This window comes from Arachis ipaensis, chromosome B4 (assembly GCF_059453495.1).
Source record: "Arachis ipaensis isolate K30076 ecotype BB chromosome B4, ASM5945349v1, whole genome shotgun sequence".
NCBI lineage: Eukaryota > Viridiplantae > Streptophyta > Magnoliopsida > Fabales > Fabaceae > Arachis > Arachis ipaensis.
The window spans coordinates 91,725,281-91,743,709 of record NC_142439.1 but is presented as its reverse complement, the minus strand read 5'-3'; the positions used below and the strand labels follow the sequence as shown (position 1 = coordinate 91,743,709).

General features: G+C 39.9%; 2 protein-coding genes and 1 non-coding gene across 3 annotated transcripts; 1 reads left to right on the top strand and 2 right to left on the bottom strand.

Annotated features, from left to right (window-relative positions):
- Positions 1–353: 353 nt before the first annotated feature.
- Positions 354–845, bottom strand: LOC107636611 (uncharacterized). The gene has a single exon (XM_016340110.1). The coding sequence runs from the start codon at positions 843–845 to the stop codon at positions 354–356; it is 492 nt and encodes a 163-aa protein (XP_016195596.1).
- An 8,529-nt stretch (positions 846–9,374) lies between these two features.
- LOC148568356 (small nucleolar RNA R71) lies at positions 9,375–9,483 on the top strand. Its single transcript, XR_015882658.1, has one exon. It is a non-coding gene; the product is annotated as a small nucleolar RNA R71 (small nucleolar RNA).
- A 4,371-nt stretch (positions 9,484–13,854) lies between these two features.
- Positions 13,855–16,576, bottom strand: LOC148568355 (uncharacterized). The gene is made up of 3 exons (XM_088484683.1): positions 15,658–16,576; positions 15,137–15,460; positions 13,855–14,777 (listed from the first exon to the last, which is right to left on the bottom strand). The coding sequence occupies exons 1-3, from the start codon at positions 16,574–16,576 to the stop codon at positions 13,855–13,857; spliced, it is 2,166 nt and encodes a 721-aa protein (XP_088340809.1).
- Positions 16,577–18,429: the final 1,853 nt, after the last annotated feature.

Here is an 18,429-nt window from a genome sequence, read left to right as displayed (position 1 = left end):
GCTTCTCGCTGGTTGTCTCCTTTATTTCTTGTGCTCCTTCCATTTTTGCAAGCTTCCCTTCCATCTTCTAAGCCATTCTTGCCCTGTAAAGTCTGAAAACACTGAACATACGGATCACGGTATCGAATGGTATAAAGGGAAATTAAAATACACAAATTAAAGGCTTAGAAAGCAAGTTTTCAATCATAAAGCATAATTAGGAAGGAATTGTAAAATCATGAAAATAGTATGAATAAGTGAGTAAAGAGTTGATAAAAACCACTCAAATTAGCACAAGATAAACCACAAAATAGTGGTTTATCGCTCCCACCTAGCACTTTTGTTTAACATCCTTAAGTTGGACGGTCATTAGCTCAATTCTCTTTGCTATTAGGTGCATCTTCCAAAAGGAACACCGCAATCTCCTTGTTACTTTTCATCTTTTCACCATGATACAACTTTAGACGATGCCCATTCAGCTTGAAAACATCGAAGCTTGAAGAATGGCGCACATGATAGACCCCATACGGCTCCGCCTTTTCTACTCTATAATGTCCTTCCCATCTTGACCTTAGCATTCTGGGTATCAACCTCAATCTTGAATTGTAGAGGAGGACTAGTTCATCGGCTCTAAATTCTCTTCCTCTTATGTTCTTATCATGCACGGCTTTCATCCTGTCCTTGTAGAGTCTAGAGTTCTCATAGGCTTCTAACCTCAAACATTCCAATTCTACTAGTTGTAGCTTTTTCTCAATTTCGGCCCCTCCCAAACTTGAATTGCACTCCTTGATGGCCCAATATGCTTTGTGCTCTATCTCCACCGGTAGATGGCAAGCTTTGCCATAGACCAACCGAAAGGGGCTCATGCCAATTGGCGTTTTGTAAGCTGTTCGGTAGGCCCTTAGTGCCTCGGTGAGCTTCGCACTCCAATCCTTTCGATGAGGCTTCACAATCCTTTCCAATATGTGTTTAATCTCCCAATTGGAAACCTCAGCTTCGCCGTTTGTTTAGGGATGGTAGGCCGTGACTACTTTATGCATGATGCCATATTTCTTCATTATCCCTTCCATTCTCATGTTGCAAAAATGTGAGCCTTGGTCGCTCACGCTTGCTCGTGGCAACCCAAAGCGACAAATTATATTATTCCTCACAAAAGAAATTACCACATTAGCATCGTCCGTCTGGGTAGGTATCGCTTCCACCCATTTGGACACATAATCAACGGCTAGCAAAATGTAGAGAAAACCATTAGAGTTTGGGAATGGCCCCATGAAGTCGATACCCCACACATCAAAGATCTCACAAAATAGCATGGTTTATTGGGGTATTTCATTCTTCTTGGAGATATTACCAAATCTAAGACATTGAGAACAAGATTTACAAAAGAGAGAAGGGTCCTTGAAAAGAGTTGGCCACCAAAATCCACAATCTAGGATCTTCCTTGCCGTCCTTTGAGGTCCATAATGGCCACCTCCCTCAGATGAGTGGCAAGCTTCCAAGATTGATTGGAATTCGGCTTGTGGAATGCACCTCTGAATTACTTGATCTGCACCACATCTCCAAATGTGTAGGTCATCCCATACATAGTATTTGGATTCGCTTTTTAGCTTATCCTTTTGATGCTTGGAGAGATTAGGAGGAAAGGTGCAAGACACCAAGTAATTGGCAATTGATGCGTACGAAGGTATGACTTCTGAGATTGCTTTCAAGCCCTCAAAGGGAAAAGAATCATTAATAGGAGTGGCATCGCCTTTGGTGTGCTCAAGGCGACTAAAGTGATCCACCACTAGGTTTTGCGAATCACTCCTATCTTTAATTTCTAAATCAAATTCTTGCAATAACAAAACTCATCTAATCAAACTTCGCTTGGATTCCTTCTTAGCTAACAAATATTTCAACGCCGCATGATCCGAGTACACTACCACCTTGGAACCATGTAGATAAGCTCAGAATTTATCCAAAGTGAAAACAATAGCCAATAGCTCTTTTTCGGTGGTAGTGTAATTGGATTGGGCTCCATCCAATGTTTTTGATGCATAGAAAATGACATAAGGATTCTTACCCTCGTGCTGTGCTAGCGCGGCTCCCACGGCATAGTTTTAAGCATCGCACATTATTTCAAATGGCCAACTCTAGTCGGGCCCTCTCACTAAGGGAGCTTGGGTCAATGCAACTTTGAGTGTGTTAAAAGCCTCCATGCATTCTTTGCTTAGATCAAATTCAACATCCTCTTGCAACAATCAAGATAGAGGTAGTGCTACTTTACTAAAGTCCTTAATAAATCGCCGGTAAAAACCTGCATGACCAAGGAACGCACGGACTTCCCTCTCGGAGGAGGGGTAAGGCAAACTAGATATAACATTGATTTTTACCAGATCTACAGAAATACCATTGTTAGAGACAATGTGTCTTAAAATAATACCTTGTCTAACCATAAAATGACACTTCTAAAAATTTAAGACAAGATTTGATTTAGTACACCTCTCTAACACTTTTGCAAGGTTGTCCAAGCAAAGATCAAAAGAGTCCCCATAGACACAAAAATCGTCCATGAACACCTCCATGCAATGCTCTAGAAGATCCGTAAATATGCTCATCATACACCTTTGGAAAGTTACCGGTGCGTTGCATTGGCAATATGGCATACGCTTGTAGGCATAAGTTCCAAAGAGGCATGTAAATGTTGTTTTTTCTTGATCCTCTAAAGCAATATGGATTTAAAAATACCCCGAATAGCCATCTAAGAAACAGTAATGAGATTTATCAGAGAATCGATCAAGCATTTGATCGATAAATGGTAGCGGAAAGTGATCCTTCCTATTGGCCTGTTCAAACGCCGGTAGTCAATACATACCCTCCATGAGTTTTGCACCCTTGTATCTATAAGCTCCCCGCTCTCATTCTTGATTGTGGTCACCCTAGACATCTTTGGAACAACTTGGACGGGACTCACCCATTCACTATCCGAAATGGGGTAAATGATGCTGGTGTGGGAAATCGTGATTCACACTTTTCACAACTCCGCACAACTAACCAGCAAGTGCACTGGGTCGTCCAAGTAATACCTTACTTGAGTAAGGGTCAATCCCACAGATATTGTCGGCTTGAAGCAAGCTATGGTCATCCTATAAATCTTAGTCAGGCGGATTCAAATGGTTATGAGGTTTTGATAATTAAATGATAATTAAAACATAAAATAAAATAAAGTTACTAATGTAGTTTATTGGTGGGAATTTCAGATAAGCGTCTGGAGATGCTTTGTTGCTTCTGAACCTCTGTTTTCCGATTGCCTACTTCCTATCATGCGTGCTCCCTTCCATGGCAAGCCGTATGATCCTCTCGAATGAAAAATACCAGGTACGATCTCTGTACGGCTAATCAACTGTCGGATTTCTCGTCTCAGATGAAAAATACCATGTTCAGCTACCGTACAGCTAATTATCTGTCGGTTCCCGCTAGCGTCGAAATAGGATCTCTCTATCCTTTTGCACACTGTCACTACGCCCAACATTCGCAGGTTTGAAGCTCGTCACAGTCATCCCTTCCCAGATCCTACTCGGAATATCACAGACAAGGTCTAGACTTTCCGGATCTCAGGAATGCTGCCAATGATTCTAGCCTATACCACAAAGATACTAATCTCACGGACTTGGTCCGTGTATTAGATATCCAAGAGAATATACTCCGACTGTCATCCAATGACTACGTTGAACATCATGTAGACCGCTTGTGGTTGTCAGGCACGCGGATCTTGGCTAAGCGAGTAACGAAGATAGTGGGTGATTGTCATGGGTCACCCCTTCATTCTGAATTAACTGAATTAAGTACAAGAGTATATCTTGGAGAAGAAGTAGGCGTGAAATGAAAGAAAAACAATAGTGCTTGCATTAATTCATGAAGAACAGCAGAGCTCCACACCTTAATCTATGGGGTGCAGAAACTCCACCGTAGAAAATACATAAGTGAACAAGGTCTAGGCATGGCCGTGAGGGCAGCGTCCAAACGTGAAAAGATAGGTCTATGGTAGCATCCAAAGTCTCAAATACAATAGTAAAAAGTGCTATTTATACTAAACTAGTTACTAGGGTTTATAGAAATTAAGTAACTAAGTGTAGATAGTGCAGAAATCCACTTCTGGGGCCCACTCGGTGTGTGCTTGGGCTGAGCATTGAAGCTTTCAGGTGCATAGGCCATCCTTGGAGTTAAACGCCAGCTTGTGTGCCAGTTTGAGCGCTATACGCCGGTTTTGGTGTCATTTATGGCGTTTTATGCTAGAAATCTCTAGTGGGCGTTTGAACGCCAGTTTGGGCTATCAAATCTTGGGCAAAGTATGGACTATTATATATTGCTGGAAAGCTCAAGATGTCTAATTTCCAATGCAATTAAGAGCGCGCCAATTGGGTTTTTGTAGCTATAGAAAATTCATTTCGAGTGCAGGAGGATCAGTATCCAACAGCATCTGCAGTCCTTTTTCAGCCTCTGAATCAGATTTTTGCTCAGGTCCCTCAATTTTAGCCAGAAAATACCTGAAATTACAAAAAAATACACAAACTCATGTAAAGTCCATAAATGTGATTTTTGCATAAAAACTAATAAAAATATAATAAAAAGTAACTAAAACATACTAAAAACTATATAAAAACAATGCAAAAAAGGGTATAAAATATCCGCTCATCACAACACCAAACTTAAATTGTTGCTTGTCCCCAAGCAACCAAAAACAAAATAGGATAAAAAGAAGAGAAAATACAATAAATTTCTAAAATATCAATGAAGATTAGTTTTAATTAGATGAGCGAAACTAGTAGCTTTTTGCTTCTGAACAGTTTTGGCATCTTACTTTATCCTTTGAAGTTCAGAATGATTGGCATCCATAGGAACTTAGAATTCAAATAGTGTTATTAATTCTCCTAGTTTAGTATGTTGATTCTTGAACACAGCTACTTTATGAGTCTTGGTTGTGGCCCTAAGCATTTTGTTTTTCAGTATTACCACCGGATACATAAATGCCACAGACACATAACTGGGTGAACCTTTTCAGATTGTGACTCAGCTTTGCTAGAGTCCCCAGTTAGAGGTGCCCAAAGCTCTTAAGCACACTCTTTTTTCTTTGGACCACGACTTTAACCGCTCAGTCTCAAGCTTTTCACTTGACACCTTCACACCACAAGCACATGGTTAGGGACAGCTTGGTTTAGCCGCTTAGGCCAGGATTTTATTCCTTTGGGCCCTCCTATCCTTTAATGCTCCAAACCTTGGATCCTTTTTACCCTTGCCTTTTAGTTTAAAGGGTTATTGGCTTTTTGCTCTTGCCTTTTGGTTTAAAGAGCTATTTGCTTTTTCTGCTTGCTTTTTCTTTTTCTTTTTTTTTTCTTTTTTGCCATTTTTTTCGCAAGCTTTGCTTTTCACTGCTTTTTCTTGCTTCAAGAATCAATTTTATGATTTTTCAGATTATCAATAACATTTCTCCTTTTTCATTATTCTTTCAAGAGCCAACAATTTTAACATTCATAAACTTCACTATAAAAAATATGCACTGTTCAGGCATTCATTCAGAAAACAAAAAGTATTGCCATCACATCAAAATAATTAAGCTAACTTCAAGATAATTTTTGAAATTATGCATTTCTTGTTCTTTTGCAGATAAAAACATTTTTCATTTAAGAAAGGTGAGGGATTCATGGAATCATTCATATCTTTAAGATATAGACACTAGACACTAATGATCATGTAATAAAGACACAAACATAGATAAAACATAAAGCATAAAAATCAAAAAATAGAAAAATAAGAACAAGGAAATTAAAGAATGGGTCCACCTTAGTGACGGCAGCTAGTTCTTCCTCTTGAAGATCCTATGGAGTGCTTGAGCTCCTCTAGGTCTCTTCCTTGCCTTTGTTGCTCCTCTCTCATGGCCTTTTGGTCCTCTCTGATTTCATGGAGGATAATGGAGTGCTCTTGGTGCTCCATTCTTAGTTGCTCCATGTTAGAACTCAAATCTCCTAAAAAAGTGTTGAGTTGCTCCCAATAGTTGTGTGGAGGAAAATGCATCCCTTGAGACATTCCAGGGATTTCTTGATGAAGAATTTCCTCATGCTCTTGTTGAGGTCCATGAGTGGGCTCTCTTGTTTGCTCCATCCTTTTCTTAGTGATGGGCTTGTCCCCTTCAATGAGGATGTCTTCTTCTATGACAACTCCGGCTGAATTGCACAAATAACAAATGAGATGAGGAAAGGCTAACCTTGCCAAAGTGGAGGGCTTGTTAGCTACTTTGTATAGTTTTAGAGATATGATCTCATGAACTTCTACTTCCTCTCCAATCATGATACTATGGATCATGATAGCCCGGTCTACAGTAACTTCAGACCGGTTGCTAGTGGGAATGATAGAGCATTGGATGAACTCTAACCATCCTCTAGCCACAGGTTTGAGGTTAGGCCTTCTCAATTGAATCGGCTTGCCTCTTGAGTCTCTCTTCCATTGAGTTCCTTCCACACAGATGTCCATGAGAACTTGGTCCAACCTTTGATCAAAGTTGACTCTTCTAGTGAAAGGATGAGAATCTCCTCTCATTATTGGCAAGTTGAATACCAACCTTATAGTTTCTGGACTGAAATCCAAGTATTCACTCTTTTTTAGCATGAAGGGGACCTCGGGGATCACCTTTTTCTTGGCCACAACTTCATAGAAGTGGCCTTCATGGACTTTTGAGATGAATTTCTCCATCTCCCATGACTCGGAGGTGGAAGCAATTGCCTTCCCTTTCCTCTTTCTAAAGGTTTCTCCAGCCTCAAGTGCCATTAATGGTTATGAAAAAACAAAAAGCCGAGCTTTTTTCCACACCAAACTTAAAAAGTTTGCTCGTCCTCGAGCAAAAGAAGAAAGAAATGAGGAGAAGAAGAAGAAATGTATGAGATGGAGGGGAGGAGTGGATTCGGCCAAGGGGGTTTAAGTGTGTAAGATGTGTGAAATTGAAGGTGGTAAGGATAGGTATTTATAGGGTAAGAGAGAGAGAGGGAATTCGTGTATGAGGGGTTGGGTTTGGGAGGGAAATGGTTTGAATTTGAATGGTGAGGTAGGTGGGGTTTTATGATGGATGGATGTGAGTGGTGAAGGGATTATGGGGAAGAGGGTAGGATTTAATAGGTGAATGGTGTTTAGGGAAGAGGTGGTGATTGGATTGGTCAAGGGTGTTTGGGGAAGAGTGTTATGGAAATGTGTGAAGAGGGGAAAGAGAGAGGTGGGGTAGGTGGGGATCCTATGGGGTCCACAGATCCTGAGGTGTCACGGAATTTTGGTCCCTGCACCATTCTGGCATTTAAACGCTCATTGTGTGCCAATTCTGGCGTTTAACGCCAGGCTGATGCCCCTTTCTGGCATTTAATGCCAGCCATACACCCTTTTCTGGCATTAAACGCCAGTCTATCTGCCTAATATGGCATTTAACACCAGCCTTCAGCCAAACACCCTTTTCTGGTGTTTAACACCGAGAATGCTGCCAAACTAGGCGTTAAACGCCCATTCTGCTATTCTTACTGGCATTTAAACGCCAGTAAGCCTGTCCTCCAAGGTGTGCTATTTTTGATGCTGTTTTTGATTCCACTTTAATTCTGAAGTTGTTTTTGTGACTCCACATGATCATCTACCTAAAGAAAACATAAAATAACAGTGGAAAAAAAATAAATCTAATTAAATAAAATTGGGTTGCCTCCCAAAAAGCACTTCTTTAATGTCAATAGCTTGATAGTGAGCTCTTAGAGAGCTTCACAGAGACTCAGAGTTTAATGGTGGCCTCCCAACACCAAACTTAGAAGTTGAGTGTGGGGGCTCTGTTTGACTCTGTATTGAGAGAAGCTTTTTATGCTTCCTCTCCATAGTTACAGAAGAAGATCCTTGAGCTTTAAACACAAGGTAGTCCTCATTCAATTGAAGGACTAACTCTCCTCTGTCCACATCAATCACAGCTTTTGCTGTGGCTAGGAAAGGTCTTCCAAGGATAATGGATTCATCTTCATCCTTCCCAGAGTCTAGGATTATGAAATCAGCAGGGATGTACAGGCCTTCAACCTTCACTAAGACATCCTCTACAAGTCCATAAGCCTGTTTCCTTGATTTGTCTGCTAATTCTAGTGAGAATCTTGCAGCTTGTACCTCAAAGATCCCTAGTTTCTCCATTACAGAGAGTGGCATGAGATTTATTCCTGACCCGAGGTCACACAGAGCCTTCTCAAAGGTCATGGTGCCTATGGTACAAGGTATTAAGAACTTCCCGGGATCCGGTTTCTTCTGAGGTAACTTCAGTTGAGCTCAAGTATTCAGTTCATTGGTGAGCAATAGAGGTTCATCCTCCCAATTCTCTTTACCAAATAGCTTGGCATTTAGCTTCATGATTGCTCCTAGATACAGAGCTACTTGCTCTTCAATAATGTGTTCATCCTCTTCAGAGGAAGAATACTCATCAGAGCTCATGAATGACAACAGTAAGTTCAGTGGAATATCTATGATCTCTGTGTGAGCCTCAGATTCCTTTGGTTCCTCATTAGGGAACTCCTTAGTGGCCAGTGGATGTCCATTGAGGTCTTCTTCACTGGAAATCACTGCCTTTCCCTCCTCTACAGGTTCGGCCATGTTGGACGTATTGATGGCCTTGCACTCTCTTTTTGGATTCTCTTCTGTATTACTTGGGAGAGTACTTGGAGGGAGTTCAGTAACTCTTTTACTCAGCTGAACTACTTGTGCCTCCAAATTTCTAATTGATGACCTTGTTTTAGTCATGAAACTGTGAGTGGTCTTACTTAGATCAGAGATTATGGTTGCTAAGTCAGAGAGGCTCTGCTTAGAATTCTCTGTCTGTTGCTGAGAAGATGATGGAAAAGGTTTGCTATTGCCAAACTTATTTCTCCCACCATTATTATTATTGAAGCCTTGTTGAGGCTTCTGTTGATCCTCCCATGAGAGATTAGGATGATTCCTCCATGAAGGATTATAAGTGTTTCCATAGGATTCTCCCATGTAATTCACTTCTTCCATTCCAGTATTCTCAGGGTCATAAGCTTCTCCTTCAAAGGACGCTTCTTTAGCACTACCGAATGCAGCTTGCATTCCATTCAGAATATGAGAAATCATATTGACTTGCTGAGTCAATATTTTATTCTGAGCCAATATTTCATTCAGAGTATCAATCTCAAGAACTCCTTTCTTCTGAGTCATCCCATTATTCATAGGATTTCTTTCAGAAGTATACATGAACTTGTTATTTGCAACCATTTCAATGAGTTCCTGGGCTTCTTCAGGTGTCTTCTTCAGATGAAGAGATCCACCAGCAGAGTGGTCCAATGACATCTTGGACAATTCAGACAAACCATCATAGAATATACATAAGATGCTCCATTCTGAAATCATGTCAGAAGGACACCTTCTAATCAATTGCTTGTATCTTTCCCAAGCTTCATAGAGGGATTCACCTTCCTTCTGTCTGAAGGTTTGGACTTCCACTCTAAGCTTACTCAACTTTTGAGGTGGAAAGAATTTGGCCAAGAAAGCATTGACTAACTTTTCGCAAGAGTTCAGGCTTTCTTTAGGTTGTGAGTCCAACCATATCCTAGCTCTGTCTCTTACAGCAAAAGGGAAAAGCATAAGTCTGTAGACCTCGGGATTAACCCCATTGGTCTTAACAGTGTCACAGATTTGCAAGAATTCAGCTAAGAACTAATGAGGATCTTCCAATGGAAGTCCATGAAACTTGCAATTCTGCTGCATTAGAGAAACTAATTGAGGCTTAAGCTCAAAGTTGTTTGCTCCAATTGCAGGAATTGAGATGTTTCTTCCATAGAAGTCAGAAGATGGTGCAGTAAAGTCACCAAGCATCTTCGTTGCATCTCCACCATTGTTGTTATTTTCGGCTGCCATGTCCTCTTCTTTTTCGAAAATTTCTGTTAGGTCCTCTCCAGAGTGTTGTGCTTTAGCTTCTCTTAGCTTCCTCTTCAGAGTCCTTTCAGGTTCAGGATCAGCTTCAACAAGAATATCTTTATCCTTTTTCCTGCTCATATGAAAAAGAAGAGAACAGAAAAGAAGAGGAATCCTCTATGTCACAGTATAGAGATTCCTTTATGTGAGTATAAGAATAGAAGAATGAGGTAGAGTGAGGATAAGAAAAATTCGAACACAGAGAGAGGGAGGGGGTTCGAATTTTAAGAAGAAGAGAAGTGTTAGTAATTAAATAAAATAAATAGAAAGAGCAGAAAGGGAAAGAAAAATATTTTTGTTTTTATTTTAATTATTGGTTAGAATCCAAAATTATTAAAAGAAATAAAATAAAATTTAAAACAATTAGTTAATTAAAAATATTTTTGAAAAAAGATGCTAATTATTTTCGAAAATTAGAGAGAGAAATAGTTAGGTAGTTTTGAAAAAGATAAGAAATAGTAAACCTTTAAAATCAAACAAAAAGTTAAGTAGTTAATTGAAAAAGATTTGAAAATAAACTTTGAAAAGATAAGAAGTTAGAAAAACATTTTGAAATTAAGATTTTGAAAAAGATATGATTTGAAATTTATTTTAAAAAAGATTGAAAAGGAAATTAAAAAGATTTGATTTTTGAAATTAAAGTTGATGACTTGACTAACAAGAAACTAAAAGACATGATTCTAGAATTTAAAGATTGAACCTTTCTTAACAAGAAAGTAACAAACTTGAAATTTTTGAATCAAAGCATTTAATATTAGTAAAGATTTCGAAAATTATGAAATAAAATTAAGAAAAAGATTTTGAAAAGCAATTTTAAAATTTTCGAAAATATTAAGAAGAAAAATGAAAAAGATTTGATTTTTGAAAAAGATTTGAAAAGATAAAGTTTTTAAATTGAAATTTTGACTTGACTACTAAGAAACAACTAAATTTTAAATTTTTTTGACCAAGTCAACTCAAAACATTCGAAATTTATGAGAAGAATAAGGGAAAAATATTTTTTTTTTTGAATTTTTTAATGAGGAGAGAGAAAAACAACAAAATGACACATGACATAAAAATTTAAGATCAAAACAAATAAAGCATGCAAGAACACTTTGAATGTCAAGATGAAGACCAAGAACACTTTGAATGTCAAGATAAACACCAAGAACATATTTTAAAAAATTTTCAAGGAAAGAAACACATGCAAAGAAAATCATCAAGAACAACTTGAAGATTAAGAAAGAACACAATGCATGAGTTTTCGAAAATTTAAGAAAAATTAAAACATGCAATTGACACCAAACTTAAAATTTGACACTAGACTCAAACAAGAATCACAAAATTTTTGGTTTTTATGTTTTTATTAATTTTTTTATATTTTTGTATATTTTTCGAAAATTATTTTGGAAAGGGAAATACAGAATTCAAAATTTTTAATAAGAATTCAAGGATTCATGTAATGTTAGTCTAAAGCTCCAGTCCAAAAAAGTTAGACATGACCGATAGCCGGCCAAGCTTTAGCATAGAGTTATAAATGAGAATCCCAAAGCTGATGCAATGTTGTTCTAAAGCTTCGGTCCAACAGAGTAAGACATGGCCAGATGGCCAGCTAAGCTTTGGCACAACAACTACATACAACAATCCAATGAATATGATAAGTTAAAGCTTCGGTCCAAAAGATTAGACATGGCTTAATAGCCAGCCAAGCTTTAACATACCATCATGAAGCTCGAAGATGGAATTCATTCTTAAAAATTTTGATGAATTTTTTGAAAATTAAATAAAAATTGTTTTTTGAATGATTTTTTGAAGATAAAAAATAAAAAACTTAAACATAAAATAAAATTACCCAATCTAAGCAACAAGATGAACTGTCAGTTGTTCAAACTCGAACAATCCCCAGCAACGACGCCAAAAACATGGTGTGGAAAATCGTGATTCACACTTTTCACAACTCCGCACAACTAACCAGCAAGTGCACTGGGTCGTCCAAGTAATACCTTACGTGAGTAAGGGTCGATCCCACGGAGATTGTCGGCTTGAAGCAAGCTATCGTCATCCTATAAATCTTAGTCAGGCGGATTCAAATGGTTATGAGGTTTTGATAATTAAAAGATAATTAAAACATAAAATAAGATAAAGTTACTTATGTAATTCATTGGTGGGAATTTCAGATAAGCGTCTGGAAATGCTTTGTTGCTTCTAAACCTCTGTTTTCCTATTGCCTTCTTCCTATCATGTGTGCTCCCTTCCATGGCAAGCTGTATGATCCTCTCAGATTAAAAATACCAACTACGATCTCTGTACGGCTAATCAACTGTCAGATTTCTCATCTCGGATGAAAAATAACATGTACAGCTACTGCACGGCTAATCATCTGTCGGTTCCTACTAGCGTCGGAATAGGATCTCTCTATCCTTTTGCACACTGTCACTGCGCCCAACATTCGCAGGTTTGAAGCTTGTCACAGTCATCCCTTCGCAGATCCTACTCGAAATACCACAGACAATGTTTAGACTTTCCGGATCTCAGGAATGCTGCCAATGGTTCTAGCCTATACCACGAAGATACTAATCTCACGGACTCGGTCCGTGTATTAGATATCCAAGAGAATATACTCCGGCTGTCGTCCAATGACTACGTTGAACATCATGTAGACCGCTTGTGGTTGTCAGGCACGCGGATCTTGGCTAAGCGAGTAACGAAGATAGTGGGTGATTGTCACGGGTCACCCCTTCATTCTGACTTAACTGAATTAAGTACAAGAGTATATCTTGGAGAAGAAGTAGGCGTGAATTGAAATAAAAACAATAGTACTTGCATTAATTCATGAAGAACAACAGAGCTCCACACCTTAATCTATGGGGTGTAGAAACTTCACCGTAGAAAATACATAAGTGAACAAGGTCTAGGCATGGCCGTGAGGCCAGCCTCCAAACGTGAAAAGATAGGTCTATGGTAGCATCCAAAGTCTCAAATACAATAGTAAAAAGTGTTATTTATACTAAACTAGTTACTATGGTTTACAGAAATTAAGTAACTAAGTGCAGATAGTGCAGAAATCTACTTCCGGGATCCACTCGGTATGTGATTGGGCTGAACATTGAAGCTTTCACGTGCATAGGCCATCCTTGGAGTTAAATGCCAGCTTGGGTGCCAGTTTGGGTGTTTTACGCCAGTTTTGGTGCCATTTCTGGCGTTTTACGCCAGAAATCTCTGGTGGGCGTTTGAACGCCAGTTTGGGTCATCAAATCTCGAGAAAAGCATAGCTCATTAAATATTGCTGGAAAGCCCAAGATGTCTACTTTCTAACGCCATTGAGAGCACGCCAATTGGATTTTTGTAGCTCCATAAAATCCATTTCAAGTGCAGGAGGGTCAGAATCCAATAACATCTGTAGTCCTTTTTCAGCCTCTGAATCAGATTTTTGCTTAGGTCCCTCAATTTCAGCCAGAAAATACCTGAAATTACAGAAAAATACACAAACTCATAGTAAAGTCCAGAAATGTGATTTTTGCATAAAAACTAATAAAAATATAATAAAAAGTTACTAAAACATACTAAAACTATATAAAAACAATGCCAAAAAGGGTATAAAATATCCGCTCATCAGATGTCTGCCTCTAATAACCGGGTTACCTCCTTCTTTACAACCTCTAGAATGGTAGGATTCAAACACCTTTGAGGTTGCTGAATGGGTCTAGCTCCTTCTTCTAAGAAGATTCGGTGCTCGCACACTTAGGGGCTTTTGCCCACTATGTCTGCCAAGCTCCATCCTATAGCTCTTTTGTTCCTCCTCAAAACATTAAGCAACTTCTCTTCTTATGGAAGAGTGAGCTCTCTTGCAACAATTACTGGGAACTTGTGAGCTTCATCAAGATAGGCATATTTTAGATGGGGCAGTAGTGGTTTCAACTCTACATGTTACTCTTGACTTGGCATTTGAACTTCCCATGGGGGCTCTTCACATTCGTGGGGGCTCCCCACACTTGATTCTTCAATCTTCTCATCAATATTTGCACAATGCACTTCGGCCACAAGATTGTCAATTACGTCACACCAGAATATGGAATGATTCTCCGGTGGGTGTCTCATGGCTTCATCAAGACTAAAGCTAACAATTCTTCCGTCGATTTCAAAAGAATAAGTTCCCAAATAGACATCCAATTTGAACCTAGAGGTCCTCAAGAATGGCCTTCTAAGTAGGATAGATGATGTCCTTTCGGATTCACTAGATGGCATCTCAAGGATATGAAAATCAATCGAAAATAACAAACCTTTTGTGTTTACCAACACATCTTCCGCAATACCCATCACAGTTATTATGCTCTTGTCCACCAAGACAAACCTAGCCGCCGACCCCTTCAACGGTGGTAGCTTCAATATATGATAAACGGAAAGAGGCATAATGCTAATGCATGCACCAAGATCGCACATACAATCAATGAATTGAACTCCATCTATGGTACAAGAGACTAAGCAAGGGCCAGGATCACCACACTTTTCCGGTATTGCTCCCATTAAAGTCGAAATAGAACTCCCCAATAGAATAGTTTCTAACTCATGGATTTTATCTTTGTTTATACACAAATTCTTAAGAAACTTTGCATATTTAGGCACTTGGTGGATAGAATCAAAGAGAGGGATAATTACCTCAACTTTTTTAAACATCTCCACCATTTTGGGGTCAAGCTCTACACGCTTCTTAGTCTTTCTTGCCAATTTAGAAAATGGAATTGGTTGAGCAACTTCCTCCAAGACTTGCTCATCTCTAGAGACTTCACTCCTTGGTTGAGGGACTTCATCTTCAACTACCTCATGTGCTTCATCCTCCTCTTCAATTTCTTCTATCTCAACCACATCCTCATCTTAAGTGACTATCATTGGGCTAGGTGCCTTTGGACTCTTCTCATGTAGTTGAGTTCTGGACCTCAAGGTGATGGCATTGATTCCACCCTTGGGGTTGGGTAGAGGTTGAGAGGGTATGGCACTAGAACTTGAAGCTTGAGAAGTGGAGGTAGAAGGTGGTTCCATGCAAGCAATGAGAGCTTGGAGGGTAGAAGAAAGTCCGGTAAGGCTTGAGGTAAGTGTATTTTGGATTTCTTTTTGTCCTTGGAGTATGGACCAGAGCGTCTCATCTTAATTGGAGGAAGGGGAAGGATAGGTGATTTGAGGTGCTTGTGATTGGTTGGGTTGAGGTAGTTGCCTATGATGAGGCGGTTGGTAGGTTTGGTAGTTTCTTCCTTGGTTTGGATGTTGATGTGGAGGGTTTTGTGAGTATCGATTTTGTGAATTGTTGGTGTTCCATCTTTGGTTTCCTCTATTGTCCCTACCTCATTGTTGATAATTGTCCCACCAACCTTGGTTGGGATTATCTCTCCAACCTTGATTATAGTTGTTACTCCCTTGATTGTAATAGCCTCCTTGTTGGGGATACCCTTGGTTGAAATTGCCGCCTTGTGAATAGTATCCTTGATTAGGGCGGTCATAGAAATTATGGGTAACCGCCAAGGTGTTATCTTCTTGGAGACTTGAACATTCAACCGTGTAGTGGGAGTAGCAAGAACAAATACCGCATATTCTTTGGGGGGACGAATTGTTGACTTTGTTGTTGATGAGGTGGTGGAGGTTGTTGTTGATGGAATGGAGGTGGTTGTTGATTTATTTGGAGTTGCTTTAGAATGCTTGTCATCTCGCACAAGGTTTTGGTAAGGGTGGCGGTCTCACCACTAGAAGAAACTTCATTAATGGTTCTAGGGTGATTGCTCCTTTGTTTAGCATGAAAGGTAGACTCGGCCAAATCGGAGATCAATTGCCATGCTTTCTCCGCCGTTCTATATTTTGTCAAGGAACCATTGCTTGAAGCATCTAGGAGGATCTTGTCTTGTGGTTTCATTCCTTGACAAAAACAGCTAATCAAAACTAGAGTGTCAATCATATGGTTCGGACATGAGTCAAGAAGCTTTCGGAACTGCTCCCAATACTCGTAGAGAGTTTCCAATTCACATTGGACAATGCATGAAATTTCCTTCCGCAACTTATCGGTCACCGCCGCGGGAAAGAATTTGTCTAAGAATTCTCTTCTAAGCAAGTCCCAATCACCGACAATCTCACTTGGTAAAGAGTAGAACCACTCCTTAGCTCTCCCTTCAAGAGAGAAAGGAAAAGCATACAACCAAACCGCAACTTCACTAGAGCCTTCCCGCCTAGTAGTGGAGCATACACCTTGTAAGTCCCTAAGGTGTCTTATAGGATCTTGAGCGGGGAGTCCTTGGTACTTGGGAAGAAGATTGATCAAGGCGGTTTTAAGCTCAAAATTTGCATTCAAGTCCGGATGACGAATGTGATTAGGTTGAAGAACAAAATCCAGAGCACCGGCTTCCTTGAGAGTGATTTGCCTTGGAGCAGCCATAGTGTCTGTACCTAGATCAAGAGAAGAGTTATTAGTAGTATCTATGGAAGAGTAAACAATGCCTCCTTCAAATGACGATTCGGAATCAACTTCAGATATGGTGGGTGAATTGGCAAAAACCTTTTCACCACCTCCAAAGGCTAACTGTCTCCAAGCTTGTCTAATGTGAAGCAAAGTTTTTTCTATTTCAGGATCAAATGTAGCTAAGCTTGGATCTGGTAAGGAACGCGTCATTCAAGGAAAGAAATAGTGAGCTCATGACAATAAAGTGAACTAAAAAAAGAGTAATCCTAACTAACACACATAATCAAGCAAAATGCAAGTATGTACATATCCACATATTTACACTAACCAATAACATGGCACTCATGTGCAACTCCCCGGCAATGGCACCATTTTGATGAGTGATTTTATGCCGGTGTAGAATTTATCAATAAAATTCAATCGTGAGTATAGTCTAAACCGACACGCAGTTCCACATCAAACAAAGAAATTGTGTCACCACAATCTAAATTCAATAACCGAGAGTATTAGTCTCGAGTTGTTCTCCCTAGGAGTGCTCCAAGATGCACATTATTGGTTAGAAGTTGTTCATACCCTGGGTCGAGCTGTCCGACCCGGGATGATTAACGACAAAGCGACCGACCTCTTCAGGTCAAACCATTCGGCCTCTTCTCAAAGAGCTCGGCCAAATCACCAAGAAAGCCCAAAAAAGGGCCCAAATGGAGGAACACGATCCAAATCCAAAGGCAGCCCAAGCCTACAAAGAGAAGGGCGGTTCCCTTGAATGATAAGCTGACCTCACCCAAAGATAAAGATAAGATAAAATAAATAACTTATCTTATCTAAAAAGGTCACTCCATGCCATTATAAATACACTGGAACACCCAGATATAACTCATACTCTGATTCTACTAAAAACCTGCTTAATACCTTGCTAACTTAAGCATCGGAGTCCCTTGCAGGTACCACCACCGTCTGGTGACAAAGGATCAGCAGCATTGTCAGTCCAACAAGTCGGACGCACCAGTTCTGGCTGTCATCCACCAGCCGGACACGTCAACTCCGACCAGCACAGAAGATCTCGTCCGAGATCGACCTACAGTTTCAGGTAACCCTCGGAATAGAAGTTGTATTGGTGTTTTGGAGTTTAATGCAAGAAAGGAACAAGCTAATAGTGTGAATGAAAATCAAGCTATATAAAAGCCTTGGCTAGGGATAAAAAGAAGCCCAAAAGATACCCCAGAATCTAACGGGGACAAAAACTCACCAAACCCGAGAGCTCTAGAGACACTTCAAGATCGTTTAAAACAACTTGAAAAAGAAGCCCAACATCAGCGAGAATCTGGGAAGGATCTACAAAGGGAGATAAGGCGACACCGGGAATTAGAAGATAAACTTCTAAAACTCGAAGCCGATCTTAAAGCCAAAGCTACTCGATCCACCCATGAGGATAGCTCTCGCAAGGACCAAGATCCGTTCACTAGGGAGATCATGAAGACCAAAATCCCTAAGGACTTTAAACTCCCGGATATGACTTTATACCACGGAACGGCAGATCCCAGCCATCACCTCAGTAATTTCAGGAGTCGAATGTACCTCACTGATGCCTCGGACGCAGTCCACTGCAAAGCCTTCCCGACTACCTTAACCAAAACGGCGATTAAGTGGTTCGACAACCTGCCCCCCAGGTCTATCTCAAGCTTCGACGACTTGGCCAAAAAGTTTCTAGCCAGATTCTCTATCCAGAAAGACAAAACTAAGCACGCCCCAAGTTTATTAGGAATCAAAAAAGGAGATCGAAAAAGTCTCTGCAGCTACATGGAATGATTTAACAAGGCATGTCTAGACATAAAAAGTCTGTCCACAGAAGCGGCCATCATGGGCCTCATCAATGGCTTACAAGAAGGGCCTTTCAGCCACTCCATATCAAAAAAGCATCCTACGTCCCTGAATGAGGTGCAAGAATGGGCAGAGAAGTATATCAACATGGAGGAAAACTCTCGACTAGGAGAGACCTCAAAATCTGGATTCTCCTATTCCTCCCGAGATAAGGTCAAAGAATCCAAGAAAAAAGATCAACATGG